Source organism: Callorhinchus milii, unplaced genomic scaffold (genome assembly GCF_018977255.1).
Source record: "Callorhinchus milii isolate IMCB2004 unplaced genomic scaffold, IMCB_Cmil_1.0 Scaffold3, whole genome shotgun sequence".
NCBI lineage: Eukaryota > Metazoa > Chordata > Chondrichthyes > Chimaeriformes > Callorhinchidae > Callorhinchus > Callorhinchus milii.
The window spans coordinates 72,374,091-72,394,664 of NW_024704744.1; the positions used below are offsets into that span (position 1 = coordinate 72,374,091).

The 20,574-nt window shown below is 44.4% G+C and overlaps 2 protein-coding genes across 3 annotated transcripts in view; one reads left to right on the forward strand and one right to left on the reverse strand.

Annotated features, from left to right (window-relative positions):
• Window positions 1-15,311, forward strand: part of LOC103179195 (CSC1-like protein 2) — an 84,911-nt gene extending 69,600 nt beyond the window's left edge. The window contains exons 20-25 of one of the 2 annotated variants that reach the window (XM_042332977.1): window positions 563-668; window positions 3,317-3,484; window positions 8,421-8,536; window positions 9,395-9,442; window positions 10,747-10,824; window positions 11,331-15,311. In XM_042332977.1, the coding sequence (XP_042188911.1) occupies window positions 563-668; window positions 3,317-3,484; window positions 8,421-8,536; window positions 9,395-9,442; window positions 10,747-10,824; window positions 11,331-11,483 (669 nt within the window). In that variant the 3' untranslated portion in view covers window positions 11,484-15,311. The remainder of the gene's footprint in view (window positions 1-562; window positions 669-3,316; window positions 3,485-8,420; window positions 8,537-9,394; window positions 9,443-10,746; window positions 10,825-11,330) is intronic. The other variant, XM_042332978.1, reaches the window with a different exon arrangement.
• Window positions 9,802-20,574, reverse strand: part of LOC103179196 (CSC1-like protein 1) — a 31,043-nt gene continuing 20,270 nt past the window's right edge. Inside the window, exons 21-24 of the mRNA XM_007894330.2 lie at window positions 20,144-20,256; window positions 19,091-19,153; window positions 17,938-18,090; window positions 9,802-9,942 (exon numbers count right to left, since the gene is read on the reverse strand). Coding sequence (XP_007892521.1) covers window positions 9,868-9,942; window positions 17,938-18,090; window positions 19,091-19,153; window positions 20,144-20,256 — 404 coding nt within the window. The 3' untranslated portion in view covers window positions 9,802-9,867. The remainder of the gene's footprint in view (window positions 9,943-17,937; window positions 18,091-19,090; window positions 19,154-20,143; window positions 20,257-20,574) is intronic.

Sequence of the window (20,574 nt, forward strand, 5' to 3'; positions counted from 1 at the left end):
GGTTGCTTGTCGATTGGTGGATCGCTTTTCTGGGGGTAATAATCCGTTCCAAAAAAAAACAAGAATAATTTGGTCACTCAATCCATGACTGTTTGTGGGACAATGCTGTGCACAGTTGGCTGCCACATTTTGCCCACAAAATACACAGTCAATCCAATTTACAATATATTCTGTGAAGCGCTTTAAGACGTCTCGAAGACATGATAAGGTGCTATATCAAATACAAGGATAATTATTATTGTATTCCGCAGCCCCTTGTCCAGGTCAGCTGCTGACGACTGGATTAAATCAACTGCTCTCTCAGCACATAGTTCACCCCTGGAGGAGCTGCTCGCCCAGCCAATGGCACATCAATTAAATAGCGCACAAATTAAATGCCTGGAGCCCCCACCACCACGACCAACAACTGCTTCCCTATCAGTTAATTAATAGCCACCTCTCCTGACGTTAGTCAGTATGCCTGCCTCCCTCAGGCCACAGTGTCCAGCTAATTTTAAGCAAACATTTATCTCCTGTGTCTGCTGTCTCTGACCTCTGTATGTTTATTTATTGCATTCATTAGCACCAAGCCTATGAGTTTCAGTTTGGAGCAGCCTACGGGTGGATGATGTCCGTCTTCACTGTGGTCATGACCTACAGCATCACGTGTCCTATCATCGTGCCGTTCGGTAAGTACACATAACGTCTGCAAATTATCTAATCGAGTTGGTCCACAAAACAAGTAATAATAATAATACTCACATTTGGTATAATGCCTTATCAGGTCATTGAGACGTCTCAATGCGCTTCACAGAATACACTGTAGAGTGGTTTGACTGTTTGATTATTTGGGGGATGGTTGGCCGGGACACCAGGAGAGAGAAACTCCCTTCTCTTTTTGAGTAGTGCTTGGAATCTTTAACGTCCACCAGAATAGGGAGCTGGGATCTCGTTGTAACGTCGCATCTGAAGGACGGCATCTCCAACAATGCAACAACCCCAGCACTGCATTGGAGTGTCAGCTTAGCCTATGTGATTCCATGTCACAACTTGGGACTTGAAGCCACAGCCTTCTGACCTTGAGGCAAGAGTGCGATCACTGAGCCAAGTTGTTGCACTTTACAATACACTCAGTGCTTTGAGACCCATGAAGGGTGCTATATAAATGCAAGTTGTGGTTTCTAACCTCCCCTTTAATTCCTTTTGTGATTATCCTTAAATTTATACCCTGTTGTTACTGAAGGTTTTTCCTGCTCTCTCCAAGTCACTCATGGTTGCTGAGTCCATGTGACTGATCAATGAAACTCTTGAGATGTTAAAAAAGCATTGATTTTGTTTTACTGATGAGCGAAGCCCAGCCAGCAGAGTGACAAAGGCATAGCTGTTGCCAGGCATTCAATCCTTCCCATAATGTCCTGGTTATGTATGAGATTTTGTTGTGTTCTACGTATCACAGTTGAATCTCAACATTCTGGCATTTGCTAGCTCAAGGAGTAACACAGATATTACACTTGATGTTAGCCAAAAGGCAGAGAAGTGTGTTGTATCCAATCAAGCTCCATTAAATGCAGTGGTTGGGGTCCTTGAAAGCAGAGCCTGGGTTATAGTGCAATGCTCACCAGCATATGAGGGGATGCCAGTAACATCACCCAGCCCCACTGCATATTGTGTGCTGCCTGGCTGGCTTCCTGCACCATGCCTCAGTCTACCACAAACCTGACTGACTGGCCCCTTTCTTGTATTATATCCAAACATACAATATGATAGGGATCAGACTGTAGTTTGGTTGTCAATTGAATTATCTCAATAATATGGAGTCACAATAGTCGCAATTGTTGAGTCCTGTAGTGTATTGGTTAGAGTACTTCTCTCGCAAGCAAGAGGACCCGGGTTCGATTCCTGGGCAGGGCGAAACCTTAGGCAAGCTTCCTAACCCACACGTGTCCTTTTACCTAGTAGTAAGTAGGAACCTGGTTATTAGTCGATTGGCGGATCACTTTCCCCATTCCCCCCAAAAATGGACACTCGCAAACTACAACTGCTTGTGGGACACTGCTGTGCGCAATTAGCTGCTGCGTTTCGGCTACAAATACAGTCAGTCCACTTTACAGTATATCCTATGAAGCGCTTTGAGATGTCTCAACGATGTGATACGACGCAATACTATATCAAATGCAAAGATTATTAATATTAATTTAATCACTCAGGGATACTACCCCACGTAAAGGGTGTTCTATAAATGCAAGATGTTGCTGCTAATATGTACTGAGTGCAATGGGATACAGATGGGATGAGTTTGCAGGATAGCAATCTGGGAAACCCTGGCTGATACTGAATTTTCTCCCCTTGTTGTGTCCCAGCTGTGAATTAGCGAACTCAGCACAGACGGCAGATGAAACCAACAGCTTCCATAACTATAATTCAGCTGGATAACGTTGCTGAATCATCAGGGAAGGTGGGGGTTGAAGAGAGCACTTAAATTGTTCCCTTGTTTACGTCTTTGGTACGTCAAAGGCTGAGGCAATGGAAGGAACCTGCCCATAAAGGGCAAGTAATTAACTTAGTGCTGCTCTCCCACTCAGATGATTGGAGACTTGTCACTGTTTTTATTCCAGCTGTTACACAATCTTGTGCAAACCATTAGATAGAGTGCTGCCCTATTTCACATAACATCTCATTAGTGCTTCTGTTGTGCTCATATACAGTGACAAGATGGCTCCTGCCTCTTTTTTTTCATTAACCAAGAGCCACTCTTAACCAACAACACTCTGGCTTTGAATGGACTTGTCGATAATTAAAGATTGCATTGCCTTTTCATTTACACAGGAAAGAGTGAGCAGATTGATTCCAAGCAGGAAGAATGAGCTCTGACTGCTTGGCTCAGTCTGAAACGCTCTTGTCCTCCAAGGCAACTTGTGTTGTGGGTTCAGGCTCCACTTCAGGCCTTTAAACTCACTGTCCTGGCTGACACTTCACTGCAGTACATGTGGAGTACTGGATGTGGCTTCAAGCCCGTAATGAATGCTTGGAACTCATATAGTCTAAACTAACGCTCCATTGCTGGTATCGTCCATTGTTGATATCGTTCTTTGGATGTGATGTTAAACCAAGTGCCTGTCTGCCTGACCAGGTGGACGTTAAAGATCCTGTAGTGCTATTGGAAAAGAGAAGGAAGTTTCTCTCTCCTGGTGTCCTGGCCAACAATCCCCCAAATAAAATTGGTCACTCACTTCAGGAAACACTGAGCCTGACTGTGACATTTCTCCAGTCCAATGGGCACGGATGCCTGGTGTGAGAGCTCTTGTTAAACGCATCCTTTGTGTTTTTTTACCTGCAGGCTTGATGCACATGCTGCTGAAGCATTTGGTTGATCGGTACAACCTGTACTACGCCTACCTACCCGCCAAGCTGGACAAGAAGATCCATTCAGGAGCAGTGAACCAGGTTGTGGCAGCTCCCATTCTCTGCCTCTTCTGGCTGCTTTTCTTCTCTACAGTAAGAACAAGTAAGTTTTTTTTAAGTCATCAACTTGGTGAGGCTCTTCATAGGAATTGCTAGATGCATCATAGCTATAGGAATTGCTGGAGGAAAAAAGTCTAGTTTGCCTCCTACCATCCTGGTAGTCACCTGCTATAATAATGGAGATGTTGATAGCAATTAATTCTGTATGGATTAGTCTACAATATAGTGGGAAACTTTGGGAACCTTAGATACAAATTTACTGGGTTCTTCCAAGTATACTACACTTACCATATGTCATGTCTCAAATTTCTCATAATCTGTATCGCAAGATACTATTTTATAAAAGAAATAATCTAATTTGCATTTGAAGGAATCAACGCTTTCTGCTTCCACTGTCTCCCTAAGAAGTTTGTTCCATAGATTTACCACTTGCTGACTGAAGTAGTATTTCCGCAGATTAGTTTTGAATTTGCCCCCCCATCAACTTGACAATGGTGTTTGAGCGCTCAGTCTCTAGGCTGACAGGACTTCATGTCCTGTCCAAAGGACAGCACCGCGGTCAACACACGCTGCCCTCAGTACCACGTTGTCCAAGGTGTTCCTCCTCAGATGACACTAAAGTTAAAGATCTTGCGACACTTAGGAAAGTGAAGTGAGTTTCTCCCGGTATTCTGATCAGTAAGCCTCCAGGTAATACACAAGATAAGGCAACTAGGTGTCAGATTACATTTAATGTAGAAAAATATTAAGGGATCATTTTGTGAGGAAAAATGAGAGAGAATGTACATTAAACTAGACAAACCCGGTTTAATATACACTTTAAAGGTGCCAGCATGGCTTACTAAGTACCACACTTGCCTCTGAGTCAGAAGGTTAGAACATAAGAACATAAGAAATAGGAGCATGAGTAGGCCATTCGGTCCCTCGAGCCTGCCCCTCCATTTAATAAGATCATGGCTGATCTTCTAATCTAATTCCATTTACCCGCCCTATCCCAATGTCCCTTAATCCCTTTAGTTTTTAAAAATCTATCGATCTCAGTCTTGAATATGTTCTAGGGTAGAGAATTCCATCAATTCACTACCCTCTGAATGAAGAAATGTTTTCTCAACTCAGTTCTGAAGGGCTGACCTATAATCCTGAGACTATGACCCCTAGTTTTAGATTCTCCAACCAGGGGAAACAGTTTCACACTATCTACTCTGTCAAGACCCTTAAGAATCTTATAGGTTTCTATTTCTAGAGAATATAGGCTAGTCTACTCAATCTCTTCTCGTAGGTCTACCCCCTTATCCCAGGAACCAACTTAGCGGACCGTTGCACCCCCTCTAAGGCGAGTATATCCTTTCTTAGATAAGGAGACCAAAACTGCACAAAATATTCCAGGTGCAGTCTCACCAAGACTGACAGAATTGCAGCAAGACTTCCCTACTCTTGTACTCTAACCCCTTTGCAATAAACATGAACATGCTATTAGCCTTCCTAATTACTTGCTGTACCTGCATACTAACTTTCTGTGATTGGTGTACAAGGACACCTAAATCCCTCTGAATACTGTACTATCTAGTCTTCTTCCCCCTCTAGAAAATAATCTGCTTTTCTATTTTTTCTACCTAGGTGAATAACTTCACACTTCCCCACATTATACTCTATCTGCCACCGTCTTGCCCCCTCACTTAACCTGTCTATATCCCTTTGCATCATCCTTGTGTCCTCCTCACAGCTTTCCCACCGAGTTTTACATCATCCACGAATTTAGATACATTAAGCTCTATTTTCTCATCTTAAGTCATTAATGTAGACTGTGAACAGTTGAGATCCAAGCACTGATCCTTGCGACACTCCACTAGTCACATTTTGCCAATCTGAGCAGGATCCGTTTATCCCTACTCTCTGTTTTCTGTCTGTTAACCACTCTTTGATCCATGCTGATATATTACCCCTAATTCCGTGAGCCCTAATCTTATGTAACAACCTTTTATGTGGCGCTTTGTCGAATGCCTTCTGAAAATTTAAATACACTATATCCACTGGTTCCCTTCTATCCTAACCTGCTAGTTACATCTTCAGAAAATTCTAAAAGATTTGTTAAACACGATTTCCCTTTCATAAAAACATGTTGACTCTGCCTAATCATATTATGACTTACTAAGTGCACCATGACGACATTCCTAATTATAGACTCCAGAATTTTCCCTACTACTAATGTCAGGCTAATTGGTCTATAGTTCCCCATTTTTTTCTCTCCCACCGTTCTTAAATAGCGACATTATGTTTGCGAACTTCCAATTAACAGGAAATGTTCCAGAATACAGGGAATTTTGGAAGATCAGAAACAATGCATCCGCTATCTCTGCAGCCACCTCTTTTAAACCCCTAGGATGCAGGACATCAGGTCCAGGGGATTTACCAGTTTTTAGTCCCATCAATTTCTCTAGTACTATTACTTTATGATATTAATTTCTTTAAGCTCCTCACTAACATTAGTCTCTTGGTTCCCCACTGTTTTTCGTAAGTTTTTAGTATCTTCCAACGTGAAGACAGAAGCAAGGTATTTGTTTAGTGACTCGACCATTTCTTTATTCCCCATTATAATTTCTCCTATCTCTGCCTATAAGGGACCCACATTTACTTTTGTTAATCTCTTCCTCTTTATTTACTTGCAAAACTCTTACAATCTGTCTTTATATCTCTAGCTAGTTTACTCTCATATTCCATTTTCTCCCTCTTAATTAGTTTCTTGGTTATGCTTTGCTGATCTCTAAAGTCTTCCCAATCCTCAGGTTTACAGCTCGTTTTGGCAATATTATAGGCTTCTTCTTTTAATTTTATACTTTGCTTAACTTCTGTAGTTAGCCATGGTTGAACCACTTTTCCTCTGGAATTTTTATTTCTCAAGGGAATATGCGTTCGCTGGGAATTATCTAATATATCTTTGAACGTTTTAAAAATTGTGGGTTCAATTGTTAGGTCTTTGAAGGTCATGTAGTTTAGGCTGACACTAATGCATTCCAAGGGTACACTGAATTGTTGGAGGTGTCATACTTTGGATGAGATATTAAATCGACGCCCTGTCTATGCTTGTTCTTGTGGATGTCTAACAACAATAAAATTACATTTCTCTAGGTGCTGTAACACTGTTTGAAAAGCGAAGGGAGCTTCTCTCTCGCGGTATCCTGGCCAACAATCCCCCAGATAAAATTGGTCGCTTACTTCATGGCTGTTTGTGGGACATTGCTCTGTGTGAATTGGCTGTTTGTTTTGTCAAAATAAAGTCACTTCTCTTTATAGAATGTCCTGTGAAGTGTTTTGAGACATCTCAATGATGTAGTAAAGCGCTATATCAAATGCAAAGATTAAAAGTGCAAGGTGACAAAGCTGTGAGGACAAAAGCTATTAGAATCCTAGGTTTTATAAATAATAATAATCGTTTGTCACGGAGCTTGGTATTTTATACCCAATGCTTCAGTGATTAGAGTCACGGCTTCTCGAGTCGTGAGGACAAAACCAGTATCTTGCTTATATTAATAAATTTAAAATACACACTTCTCAAAATAATTTAAAAATATTTAATGGATACAAGCATATAATTTGACAACACCTCAAAGCCTAAATTTAACTCGGAGTCGTAATATATAAAATGCTGGCACTCACAGTTTGGGCAGGGGTGCAAACTGACCGATGCCTTGTTAGAAGTACTCCAAAGTGCAACTCTGCTGCCGGCTCAAACACCTAGTGTTTTATCGCCTCGTGAGTTTACTCTCACGCTCACACAATGCACATTCTTACAGACAATGAGTTTTCAGCGAAATCAAGCCCTCTTCATACAGTAACATCCTTTAACAGTTCCTGCTACTTGTGGGGTATAAATGACCAAAACAATACTATGCAAACAACAACAAAGGCAATATTCTAATAGACATCAGTCTCCATTCAAACGAATTTGCGTGTTCTCTGGTCATGATGTTACCACCGCCATAACTTGCATTCAATATAGCGACTTATCACATTGTTGAGACATCAAAGTGATTCACAGAATATATTGTAAAGTGTAGTAACTATATTTTGTAGCCATAAACAGTTGTGGATTGAATGACCAAAATTTTTTTGGCGGGAGGGTATTATTGCCTTCGGAAAGTGATCCACCATTCGACTAGCAATAGGGTTCCTACTTACTGATAAGTAAACAGAGGCATGTGGAATACGGAAGCTTGCCTAACAGCAGCAAAATACACTTGTACAGCGCCCTTCACATCGGAAAGATGTCCTAGGGTGCTGTACAATTGGGTTTTGGACCCGAGCTGGGAGTTGGGGTCAGAAGGGGAGGAGAGCAGGAGGGTTGGGGTGGGAGAGTGCCCAAAGTCATGGTCGAAGAGGAAGGTCTTCATACTGGACTTGAAGGAGATGAGAGAGGGGTGAGGTGGAGGGATTGTGGGGTAGAGTACCAGAGTGCGGGGGCAGAGATGCTGAATGCCCGATCGCCAATGGTGGGGTGGGGGGGGGAGTGCAGGGGACCTGAAGTAGGCTGGTGTCCGCTGAGCGGAGGGAGCGGACAGGCTGATATGGGGTTATGAGGTTGGAGAGGTGGGGGGAGCGAGACTGTGAAGGGCCTTGAAAGAAAGGATGAGGATTTTGTACTCGATTCTCTGAGGAATGGGGAGCTAGTGAAGCTGGGCAAGAATGGGGGTAATAGGTTCACGGAGTCTGGTGCAGGAGAGGACACGTCTGCAGAGTTCTGAATAATTTGCAGCTTGTGGAGCGAAGAGTTGGGAAGTCCAGTGAGCAGGCTTAGTCAAGTCGGGATATTATGAAAGCGTGCATCATGTTGCCCTAAGGTTATGCCATGTCCGTGAATCGAACCCAGGTTCTCTAGCATCCGAGGCGAGCTCGCTAACCACGACGCTGTGGGTCTTCACTAGATCCAGCGCTGTAACAATGCTCATTCTTTCCCTGCTATAGTCTGGCTTTTGTGTTTGCAGAATTCTTGGCACCGACGTCCATGTTTACTTTTGTTGTGCTGGTCATCACCATCGTTATCTGCCTCTCCCACGTCTGCTTCGGCCACTTCAAATACCTCAGTGCTCACAACTACAAGGTACGTGGCCACAGGCACCCATGGTCATTATCCCTCATTGCAGGGTTAGTGGCTGTTCTTCCCAATAACCTTCTCAGTTTCTGCTCCACACTGTCGTGCTACAGAGTATTCTCAGTCTCTGTGCTGACTCCAAGGTGACGTGCTTGGCAACAGGATGTCAACCTCGAGCCCGAGCCTGAGCCAGGCGGGTCTGCAGTACTCCAGGGCACTGCTGATGACAGGCTCATCGGCAGGACTTGAAGGGGCAGACAACTGACTGGGACAGGGAATCCTCCCACTTGGCTCCTGTTAACTCTGCAAGCCAAAGTCCTAACGGGTTGGGTGATCCTAGCTGGACAAGAGTGGGAAAGCTGGCCAGACAGTGCTATCAAGCTATGTGATTTTAGCTACTTAGACTCCAGCAGTTACCCCAACGCACTCTGCACAATCCCCAAGCCTTGGTTTTTGCCAACCTGTGCCTAATACTTTCTGGGATTAAGTAAACAGCATATGTCCTTCCAAGGAGACTGCACAGTCCATTCCAACAATCTTATCACTGGGATTTCCATGCATAGTTGTGATGCATGGAATTCTCAGTTTGGTTTGGATACTCTTAAGCATAGTGATGGGTTTCTGCATGTGTCAAGGCACCCACAAAAGGTGCTGAACGGTTTCCCTCTCTCCCTTCCATTTGGATTCTCACCCCCATTCCCCTGGAGAACAGGAAGTATTGCAAAGACCTGAAGCAATGGCTAATCCAGTGAGTCAGTCGGGAAGGTGAAGGGGTTCTCCGAGAACCCAGACCCCGGAGCGCTGTCCTCTGCTGTCCATGTATTTTCCAGCACTTCAAAAAAACTTTCCCTTTTCGATTTTCCGCAGGGTCTGACTTCAGAAAATTCAGACGAAGAATTCAGTTACATGACTTTGGTAACCCTTCCCCTTACACACAATCACACACAGCGCACAATCTCAGCCACACACACTGACACAAGCCACTGCGTGCGTGCACACACACACACCGCACACCACCTCATGCACGCACACACACACTATTGCTCACACAAACATCCATGCACGCACACCACAGATGTGCACACAGACACATAATCACGCACACTACTTACATGAGCGAGCACACACACTCGAACACACAAATCAGCGTGTGTGCACATTCTGCTTGTGGCTTTATGTTTGATTGACGGCAGATTTGACCAATCACAAATGCTGAGAGCGCTGTTTACCTTGACGAGTGGAGATCTTTGTGAACAGCTCTTGCATTATTTCTTATTCTACGATCAGTTTGTTGCTTTTGTCGGTTGCTTTTAAGGACCAAGATCCAAAATCTGCTATATTTATGTACTTGGCTTCCTTCCAGCACCAGTCACCTCTAACCATTGGTCTTGGGACATCCTCATGACATGAATGTGCTAAATAAATGTAAATTTTTTTGCTGTTAGAGTGAGAGTTGGTGATGGGGGGGTATTAGATTACATCACAGCATTTAATGCCATTTCTCTACCTTTTTACCATCCTCCATAATATCCTTAGTTCCCAAGTCTCTCTTTTGAGCATCCCAATCAATTGTGTCTTCACACCTTACTGAGGTTGTGGAGAAATTGTTTTCTCATGCACCCGGTGTAGCCCTGGTTTTATGTCCCCTTATTTTGGATTCTCTCAATCGTCATGCCTGCCCTTTACCCCATACCAGCTAACACCCTTGCTTCCCAAGTGTGTTATTACAGAATTTATTTTCTCCACTCTCTCTCATTGCACCATTCAGCTGTCTTAGTCCAAAGCACCATGTTTACCAGGTAAGACCCTGATGTGTTGAACAGGAGTATGCGATATTGTAACAACAACAAAATTACATTTGTAGAGTGCCTTTCACATCAGGAGGATGTCCCAAGGTGCTGATTGTTGCTCACCGTGCAGGACCTTGCTCTGAAGATTAAATTATTGGGTAGAGTCGTATGGCGGGACGGACAGACTGCACAATTTGTGGCGAGGGTTGACTTGATCAGTGTTTCCATAGTGACACGGGAGGAGGCTATTCAGCCAATGGAATTCTGCTCTAACCCTAGTCCCACTGCTCTTTTCTCAGAATTTCTTGTAATCTTCCAGTGATTCTTTCCTCACTCCTCGTTTCTCTTGCTGAGATCTTTCAGAGTTTATTTTGAGCGGCTTATTCACGTGCTGTAAGGACATTCCTATCCTGTCGTTCTTGTTTTCAGATCGACCGCAGCGAAGTAGATGGTGGTGTAGAATCCAATGGTCAACGTGACAGCACGTCTTCTCCACCTACCGCCACGGTGAGGCCATTTCCACTCACGACTGGTTGCTGTCATTTTTGTAGCGTGCCTCCACTGGTGACTGGTCAGATATTAATAACAATGATAATCCTTGCATTTGATACAGCACCTTATCACATTGTTGAGACATCTCACAGCACTTCAGAGCATACCGTAAAGTGTGTATTTGTAAGGGTTGACTATTTTGTGGGCGAAACACAGCAACTAATTGAGCACAGCAATGCCCCACAAACAGTCATGGAGTGAGTGACCAAATGTGTTTTTTTGAGGGATTATTGCCCCCGGTAAGCTATATGCCACTCGACTAAAGACCGGGTTCCTACTTACTGCTAGTAAACAGGCGTGTGGAGTAAGGAAACCTGCCTAAGATTTAGTCCCACCTGGGAATCGAACCCCAGACCTCTCGCTTGCGAGGCGTGCGCACTAACCACTACGCTATGGGATTCCAGATTGAGCTGATGCGCTGAGTAGAAATCTTAACCAATGCCAAATTTATCCTTCGGCAGATGTACGTGGCTCAGGTGCTGCAGGACCCTCAGTCTGAGCCCATCGGAGAAGAGGACAGAGCGTCGCAAGAGGAGCCACGGGAAGGCGTAACCGAAGGCGAGTACCAATCCTACGAAGACAGTCTCATTGAGAACGAGGTGCACCAGCAGTAGAGACGGAGAAGAACAGAGGACAAGACAGACTCTGCAAAGTTTAGGAGCAGGGAACCATGGCACAATGCGGAGTCTATAACAGACCACTGCAATTACTAATCTGTGGTACTGTCGCCTATAACCATAAGGTGCAATTGCTGCTGTTCCTGTGTGTGTTGCTGATGGCAGGAACATGGGTCAGATGTGAGGGACATTTTGACCTATTGAGCTAATGTACATCCTAAACGTTCAACCCATCAGTTTCGTGTGCACTGATATTTAGCGGTAGAAACTCTTGCTTCCATCGTCCAGTACTAGGCACGACCAGTAATGGAGGGGGAGGGAGGAGAGGAAAAAAGAAAGAAAGCAGGAGAGAGAGAGAGAGAGAGACAGAGTATGCAAAGCTGTATAAGCACACCTTGTTTTTGAGATTGTTGCAGATATTTTGCTGTGTTCTTGAAAAAGTTGAGAACTGTGACATCGCAATGATCCCTCAAAGCAACTCCTTTTCAGATCGAGTGACATTCACAACACCCGAGCGCTCCTGAGCATGGACTTGGGCTCTGGCCACTCACAGTCTGTCTACACAAATTGTAGCTCTCATTGACTTCTTTTCACTTTGCTTTGTGACGTCTCGGCGGAGAGTTTGAAGCGCAATGTACACGGATGTTTCTGTTGCTGTGGTGGTCTCGTGGTCAGATATTGCCTGCATGATTCCTGTTTCAGACAAGTCTGCAGTAGGGAGGGAGGGGGAGAAAGCCTTGTGCATCTCATGTTGTTTCACAAAATGCATTACTCAAAAGCACTAACCCATATATTTTATAGAATGGAGATGGGATCATATGTAAGGTTATTATTATTGTTGTTGGGATGGATATATTCTTTACTGTGTACATGTTGATGCATGTTAACAAAACGTGCATCTGTCTTAAGTCAGAGGCTAAATAAGCATGTGTTACTGGAGCTCAGAGATAGCTTCCGTTCTTAGCGGTTTCCCTTCTTCATTGGAAAAGGTTAAGGTGAGGGTCAGTCTCGTTCTGTGAAGAGGTTGAGGTTGTAACATTCCCTGATACATATTCCCCCCCAACCCAGCTCGTATGTATCGAGGTCTTTCAGTGCAGTATCAATGGAGCCTGAGTAGGTGAATGCAACTTGTATTCCCCTCAGCTGGTACTTTGTTGTTTTTGATTTCCACTGCCGATCCCCGGCCCAAATCCACAATACGTTGTTAGGAGAAGACACAGCATGATTAACACTCGGGTGTAGCCACAGTAATGTGAGTGGAAATCCTGAGCGAGGGCAGCTTGGCAAGACTGTGTGTTAAAGTTGGACAATGAGTTGGCACAGATGCTGTTGGATTGTACCCTTGTCAAGAGTTGCAGAAACAGACACTGTGAATGAAACCCGGGGACAGATGGCTGCTTGAGTTTAAGGGTTTCACTGAGCGTTATCTCGTGGGTTCACCCGCTTTTTGACCAAGAGGTGTCTAATATTGATGCCGTTCAATCCTCAACCCATTGCCTAGATGAGCTCTGCTTGGACTGGGGCTTGTCTGTGGTTTCCAAATTAAAATGATGGCCAATTTGCAAATCCAGCTCTTTGTAACCAGTCCATTCACCTGTGCAGAGACGATGCTTGAGACTCACAAAGCATATATTTCACACAACCCCATTGAAATGCTCTATGCCTTTCTGTCCCCAAAAAGCTTTGCCAGGCTGTTGATTATAATTACATTTGTTTAATGATACTGAACATCAGATGATGTTAAAGATTGATTTTTACACTTGTGTTTAGGAACTCTAGAATGTAAATTGGGTTTGGTCCTTTTAGAGTGAATGAGATTGTGTTTTTGCAAAGAGCAAAACAAGGAAAGGTTTGTGCATGGGGCGTGAATGGAACTGTGGTCCTTTGGGAGTGAATAGGGTAAAAATTGGTCCATTGGGAATGAATGGCGAGGAGTGAATTTGAGTTGTATAATGTTCTTGGTGACGTGAAATGATCTTATTGTGCTGATTTCAGTACTCTGTGGATCGCTAACTGAAAAACAAGCCACAGTTAATCCTGCCAAAGCAGAATGCTGGAAATAGATGCAGAAAGTGACAGGTTAACGTGTTCTCACTTAGGCCAGCTCTCACACGCCGCATTAACCTTGCTTCAATCAGCCGCCCTTGCATTTGTACAGTAGGCTGTTTCAGTTCAGGTTTCCAGTATTTGCAGTTGTTTTCCACCTTATGTGTTAATCGTATCCTCTGGCGTTACTGATAAAATCATCAAATTCTTATCTTCATTGACAAATCCCCATCTGGTCAAGAAGTCATTTCCTGTCCCCTCGACAGTTAGTGTGGCTGAGAAAAATTGTCTCCTATAAATAGCTATAACTGCAAAATCAGTGACTGTCTCATTACCCACAATCTGGGTCTCCTGTAATTCTGCTCGCTCAGTCTCCTCCACTCCAGGAGCTAACTTGTATTTCAACCTGTGAATATCTAGTCTTTTACATGAACACACCGCAGTATAGCGCACAACTTTTCTCACACACAATTCTTTGAGCTGATGTTTTTGTTGACGCAAGTAAGCTATTAGACAGAAGTGTCTTAACAGCCGGCATCGTTTGAAATAGACCAACACTGGTTCCTTCCCAAACGGTGTGGTAATGATCTGCAGTACCGATACGACCCAACAACCCTTACAGGTTCCTCTACACTCCCCACTCCCTACCATCCCCTCTGAAACATTCAACATAGCGCTGCCCAATATGTGTGCTGGAAACACACTTTGTCTCGTGGACAGAAATAGCCACCACCAGTCAAATAATCTTTTACCATAGCATTAGATAGAGCAATTGGGTTTAGCATCCAATGCAGCCCAGCAAGTCATAGCCTGCGTTTCACACAATGCTCCTGCTCTATTCCTGTCCTCCAGTACTATGCTACTCGACAACATTCGTGTGAGACGGGAAGTATAACGTGGGGGGTGGTGAAGGGGATTGTGGGCAGACTCTGGGAGAGACCGATCTCTACTCTCGAGCTCTGGTTCATTCTCATTCCACTGATGGTCCCTTATCATTCCACATGACCTTTGCACAGAAACTATGTCGCTAGCCTCGAGTAGAATTTAATGATGGAAACCAGATTGTTGTACGTGGTCGGTTTAAGCGGGTGAGGTGATGGGTTATGGCTTCCATTCCAGTCACCAATGATGGGATGAAAAAGTGCTCCAGGCAACAGGTTCTACCCTGGTCTTTCAGATTCTGATTAATTGCCATTACTTCCACTTCGCATATCATCTGTTCTGTCCCAGCTTTGCAGGGCCTCTACTCTCTGATTTACACAAACCCACCAGAGGGATTTGTGGTAGCAATGAGGGTTGAGCTTTTTCTCTTTAACCCCCTTCCCCTGAGTGGCACCAGGGAGTTTCTGCTCTGGCACAGCTTACAGAGGTAAAAGACATTACAGTTCAACTTGTCTTTATAAGATGAAGTGAATTTTCTACTTAGTTAGCCTGTGTTTTTGGTGATGGTGGTCAGAGACAGGGGAGATTTTATTCCAGTAGATTTACTCCTGCCCTCCCAGTGTCTGTAGTTTGTCTGCTCAACTTCACTGCCCCCCACCCACACATATATACACACACACTCAGCAAAGTAGCCTCTTATCTGGAGTTATTCTGGTCAGTTGTTCCTGTAGGATTAATGGCATCAACAAAGAGGTGAAATTCATGTAGCTTTCTGTCTGTTGGACTGTTGTCAAGGAGAGTAGTTTTCTTAGCAAAATCTGTGTCCATGCTTGTGTGTGCGTGTGCATGAGGCTGTGCGCATGTATTTAAGAGAATAAAACATCGAGATCAAATGCATTTTTTTTAAACTGTCTCTTTCAATGCGAGATATATTCTCTCTCTCTCTCCAACATTCTTGAATCCTACCTGGAATGTGGCATTGACGGAATATTTATTTAACATTTGTTGCGGAAATAAATTGGATGGAGAGACCCTTCCCCCGAGCCACACAGGGTAAAGTGAAATATTTCAGGAAGTTAAGTGAGTGTTTCTCGTTCTCGCAGGGTGAATGGGGAATTGTTTCCAGTATCTCTCTCTCTTCCCCCCCCTTCCCCCACCGCCTGCTCTAACCATCTGCCTCTCAAGCGGAGTTCTCGCAAGTTGATGGGAATTCCCACAGGATCCTTTATTAAGGAACCCTGTTAAATGCTGCATATTGCACTCCCCACCCTTTTTCTGTGGGGGGACAAAGGAAAACAAAAGTGGAATTCGGTGACTCCTGTCCAAATGATATTACCAGGAAGCATAGTTTAGGAAATGACATTTTACTGATCTTAAATTTAAACGCATGCAAATTCTGTCATAAGAATTTTTTTTACAAAACACGTCTCTAACTCTGTACAGTAATATCGTGTCTAGATATATTGAAATGGAAAAACATAAATTGACTATTGTCCCCCCTCTCCCCAGGAAAGAATGTGTGTTTTATGCTCTCTCTCTCTCTCTGCTGTTGATGCTGTGGTTTTGTTTGAAACAACATCGCTATTCCCCGGTGAATATCCTCCTAGGGGATATCCAACTCTTTGGATCTGAGTTGGTTCCAAGGTGATGTGTCCAGCAACGGGATATTGGAATTGAGTCTATCATGGTTGTCCGATTCCTGAGCCAGGTGAGTCTGCAGTATTCCAGGGCTCTGCTGAGGACAGCACAGTCAGCCTGGCTCATTGACAGGACCTGGAAGGGCAGACCAGTCACTGGGGGCAGGAAGTCATCCCACTCATCTCCTGTTAACCCTGCAAGCCAATGCCCCAATGGGCTATGTGAAAAAGCATTAGGAGGCTTGTCAGTTGAATATTTACACGCTGTATGCTGGTCAAAGATCAGCTATATCCAAACAGTTTTGGGTCCCCAAGCCTTGTCTCTTGCTAACCTGCAGGATTTGGCAATCCGGGTGCATCTCTCCAGGGAAGGGAAGGTGGGGTTAAGAGTATTACTCACTTCACACTAGACAAATGGAAACCATAACATATGTGGACTCTCAGTGCTTCGCATTAGGGACTTGTAAGCATTTTGCTGTATTTCTGAGTGTATCAGACACCTGGCCAAATGCATCTCTGACAGCTTGTTTCAGCTCCTCCATAGTCTCATTTTACTGTTTTATAATGGGGTAAGAGGACTTTCTGGACACCCTGTCCATACAATTTTAAACCATTTACATTTATACAGTGCCTTTCAGTGCAGGGGGTCGCGTTAAAGCGCTGCACCCATTTGGCTGGGCATCCGAACTGGGGTGAAAGTTGTTTCTCCATGGTTTCTCAATCTTTGTCCTCGCAGCAGCAGCATACGAACATAGGAACAGGAAGAGGCTATTCAGCCCCTCAAGCTTGTTCTGCCATTCTGTTAGATCATGGCTGATATGCACCTCAACTCCATATTCCTTGATATCCTTATCTAACAAAAATCTATCCACTTCAGTCTTTAAAATGTGAATGGATGGAGCATCCACAGCCTTTTGAGGGTGAGTGTTTCAGATTTCCACTTCCCTTTGTGTGAAAGTGTTTCCTGATTTCACTCTTAAATGGCCCAGCTCTAATATTAAGATGATGCCCCCTTGTTCTGGATTTCTCCACCACAGGAAATAGCAGCAATTAATGTGTTAATTTGCTTGTCGCACTGTGTGGTTTGTTCTTTCTCCTCCTTTGATAATCCTGATGGCAACGGGTGGTCTGATGTGAGCTGACAGACAGGTGGGAGCATAATGGGCCAAGCTCGATCAGACCAGTACAAATCTTCCTTGGACAGTGAGTGAGAGGTTTGCAGATGAGGGAGGGGGGAAATGAAGGAAGGCAAGCATGGAGGTGGATATGTGAGAGGGTTGATAATTGAACAATTAAGTTTGCAGAGCTTTGAAAATGTTGCAAAATTTCTCCCCAATAAAATATATTGCATGTTCAATTGGGTTAATTGAACACCTAAATAAATGGAATTAGTTGGGAAATTGCTAAAAATAGGCACTGTTCTGTTTGTCCCCCTGTTAGATGACCCTAAACAGAAGTGCCAAAAGTGCTGACCATCCAACACCACCACCACATTACATTTACACAGTGCCTTTCATGTCTGGAGGATGATGCAGAGCACTGGACAAATCAAGGATGTGTATCCAAGAAGGGGCTTGGGATCAGGAGGGATGGAGAGTGGGGATACGATGACCAAAGGCTTGGGTGAAGAGGAAGGTCTTGAGACGGGCCTTGAAGGGAGCAAGGCGAAGAAAATGTGGTATGGAATTCTAAAGGCTGGGGGCAGAAAGGCTGAAGGGCCAACCGCTGACGATGGGGGAAATGGCGCAAGCCAGAGTCTGTTGAGTGGAGTGAGTCGACAGGCTCATGTAGAGTTAGGTCACAGAGGTAGGGAGGAGCATGGCTATTGAGGACTTTGAAGGCAAGGATGAGGATTGCAGCTCCATTGCAGAAGTGCCTTTCTATACCTCACTGGATCCAGCTTCCACCAAACAGACGTCGTCACTATCGTCCAAGTTCTGCCCGCCCTGCTCCTCCAGGGTTCCGTATGACTTCTGGCTCCGGGGTTCCAGGGGGCTGGACTCTGACAAGGGGACCCGCAATACTCTGGGGGTGTAGGCCTTCAATAGTGCAACAGAGAACAAGTTAAAAAGTAGAGTTCCGTAGTGTAGTGGTTAGCACGTTCGCCTCACAAGCAAGAGCAGCTGTGTTAGATTCCTGAGCGGGGCGAAATCTTAGGCAAGTTTCCTTACCTGACACACCTTAGAGATGGGTGGAGTAAGGAAACTTGCCTAAGGTTTTGCCCTGACCAGGAATCAAACCTGGGTCTTCTCGCTTGCGATATAATGCATAATAATATAAGAACATAAATGCTAGTGAACAATGACCAGGGTCTATCTAGTTCAGTTTCCACCTTCCTGGCAGTCTCATGCACATACGTCCCAAACTACCTATGTACTATATCCCATAATGTTATTTCCCAAAAGAAAACTATCTAGTCTGTCTTGGAAAGAATCAACACTTCCTGCTTCAACCATCTCCCTAGGGAACCTGTTCCACATGTTCATTATTCGCTCGTTGAAACAGTGTTTGTGTAGATTTGTTCTGAATTTACCCCCCTTCAATCACAGGCCGTGTCCTCTGGTTTTACTTTTCTGGACAAGTTGAAAGAGCCTGTCATGATCTACATTGTCTTGCCCCTTTAGAATCTTAAAAACAGCAATCATTGTCGCCTCTCAATCTCTTTTCCAGCGTGAACATGACCAATTTACTTAGTCGCTCCTCATAGTCCAGTCCTTCCATTCCCTCAATTATATTGGTTGCCCTCCTCTGCATCTTTTCGATTTCTCCAATATCCTTTTTGTACTGCGGCGACCAGAACTGTACACAGTTAAGTATGATCTCACCAATGATTTATACAATGGCCGGATTACCCCACTATTTCAGCTTGCTATTGATCTTTTGATACATCCCAACATATATATAAAGTATAATGATAGTATAATGGATAATGATATAATGTATAAGGTAGGAGAGCTTGTCAGTTTGTTCCATCAGCCTTCTAACCCGAAGGTGAGGGTAACCAACTGAGCTAGTGTGAAAGCTTTCCCTCTTACTTACATCAGATTTCATGGTGGTGTCCACTGGCTCCTGGGGTGTTTGCTGATCTGGGGGCCTGTTACCCTGAAGGTTTAAAACAAAGGCACCTTCTCTTACACTGAGCACTAAAGTGACAAGAAGTGAAATCAAAAAACCTCAAACCTCACAGCACAGAGCGGAGTCAACGAGGAGACCTCACAGCACAGAGCGGAGGCAACAAGGAGGGGAAATTCTGCTCCTGAACTCTAAAGGCTGAAACAACTGGGATGTTTAATAATCATTATAAAGAGTCTTTCACATCAGGAAGATGTCTCAAAGTGACTTCACAGTATTTACTGTAAAGCGTAGTGACTGTTAGCCAATTTGCATGTAGCAACGTCCTATAAACAACTGAAGTGAATGAGCAATTTTATCTGGGATTGGTAGCCAACTCCTGGGAGCAGAAACTCCCTACTCTTTTCCAATAATGCCAGGGGATCTTTGACATACGGAACCTCGGTTTAATATTTCATTCAAAGGACGGCATCTCCGACAATGCAGTGCTTCCCTCGCCTCCTCTCACACTGTTTTAAAACGGAAGGGGAGAGATACTTGGGGAGTAAGGTTGTTCAGGGGTGTGTAAAAGATGTCATGATCTAACGAATTGGAAAAACACACTTGAGCTGAATGGGCTTATCCTGTGTATGAGCCAGTGTGTCAGCCCTGGAGTAGTTGTTGACAAGCTATGTGGTTTTAGTTGGTTAGACTTCAGCAGTTTCCCCAACACACACACTGCTGTCCCCAAGCCTGGGCTCTTGCCAACCTGCGCCTAATACTTTTCAAAATGAGGTAAGCAGGATGCGTCCCTCCAGGGAGAGAGTGCACGTTCCATTCCAACATTGTATCTCTGGGATTTCCATTTGTAGGTGGGTGCATGGAATTGTGAGTTTGGTTTGGATACTCTTAAGCACAGCGATGGGTTTCCACATGAGTCAAGACTCCCAGCTGATCCCCAAAAATTCCTCCCACGCAAGCCCCCCACCCCCAACACACTGGCAGACTGGACCGAGTCTGTCTCCTGACCCAAGACCTTACCAGCAGGTTGTCAAAGTAGCGCTTGAAGAAACCAAAACAGCCAGCGGCGAGGCAGGCGAGGATGGTCAGCACCAGCACAAAGAACGTGAAGATGGAGGTTGAGGCGTTGACTCCTGAGATGAGAGAGAGGGGGGAATGAGAGTAAACACAAGAGGAGGGAAGAGGGTGTTGCTGTAGAGAGCAGAGGTTGGGGGTGGGAAATCGGGTGAGTATCTTTATATAGAGCTGCGTAATAATAATCCTTTGATCCTGTGCCTTATCACGTCGAGATGTCTCAAAGCGCTTCACAGTATACACTGTAAAGTGTAGTGACTGCGTATATTGTAGGTGAAACGCGACAGCCAGTTTGCACACAGCAGCGTCACACAAACAGCCATGAATTGAGTGACCCAATTTTATTTGGGGGTTTGTTGGCCAGGACACCGGGAGAG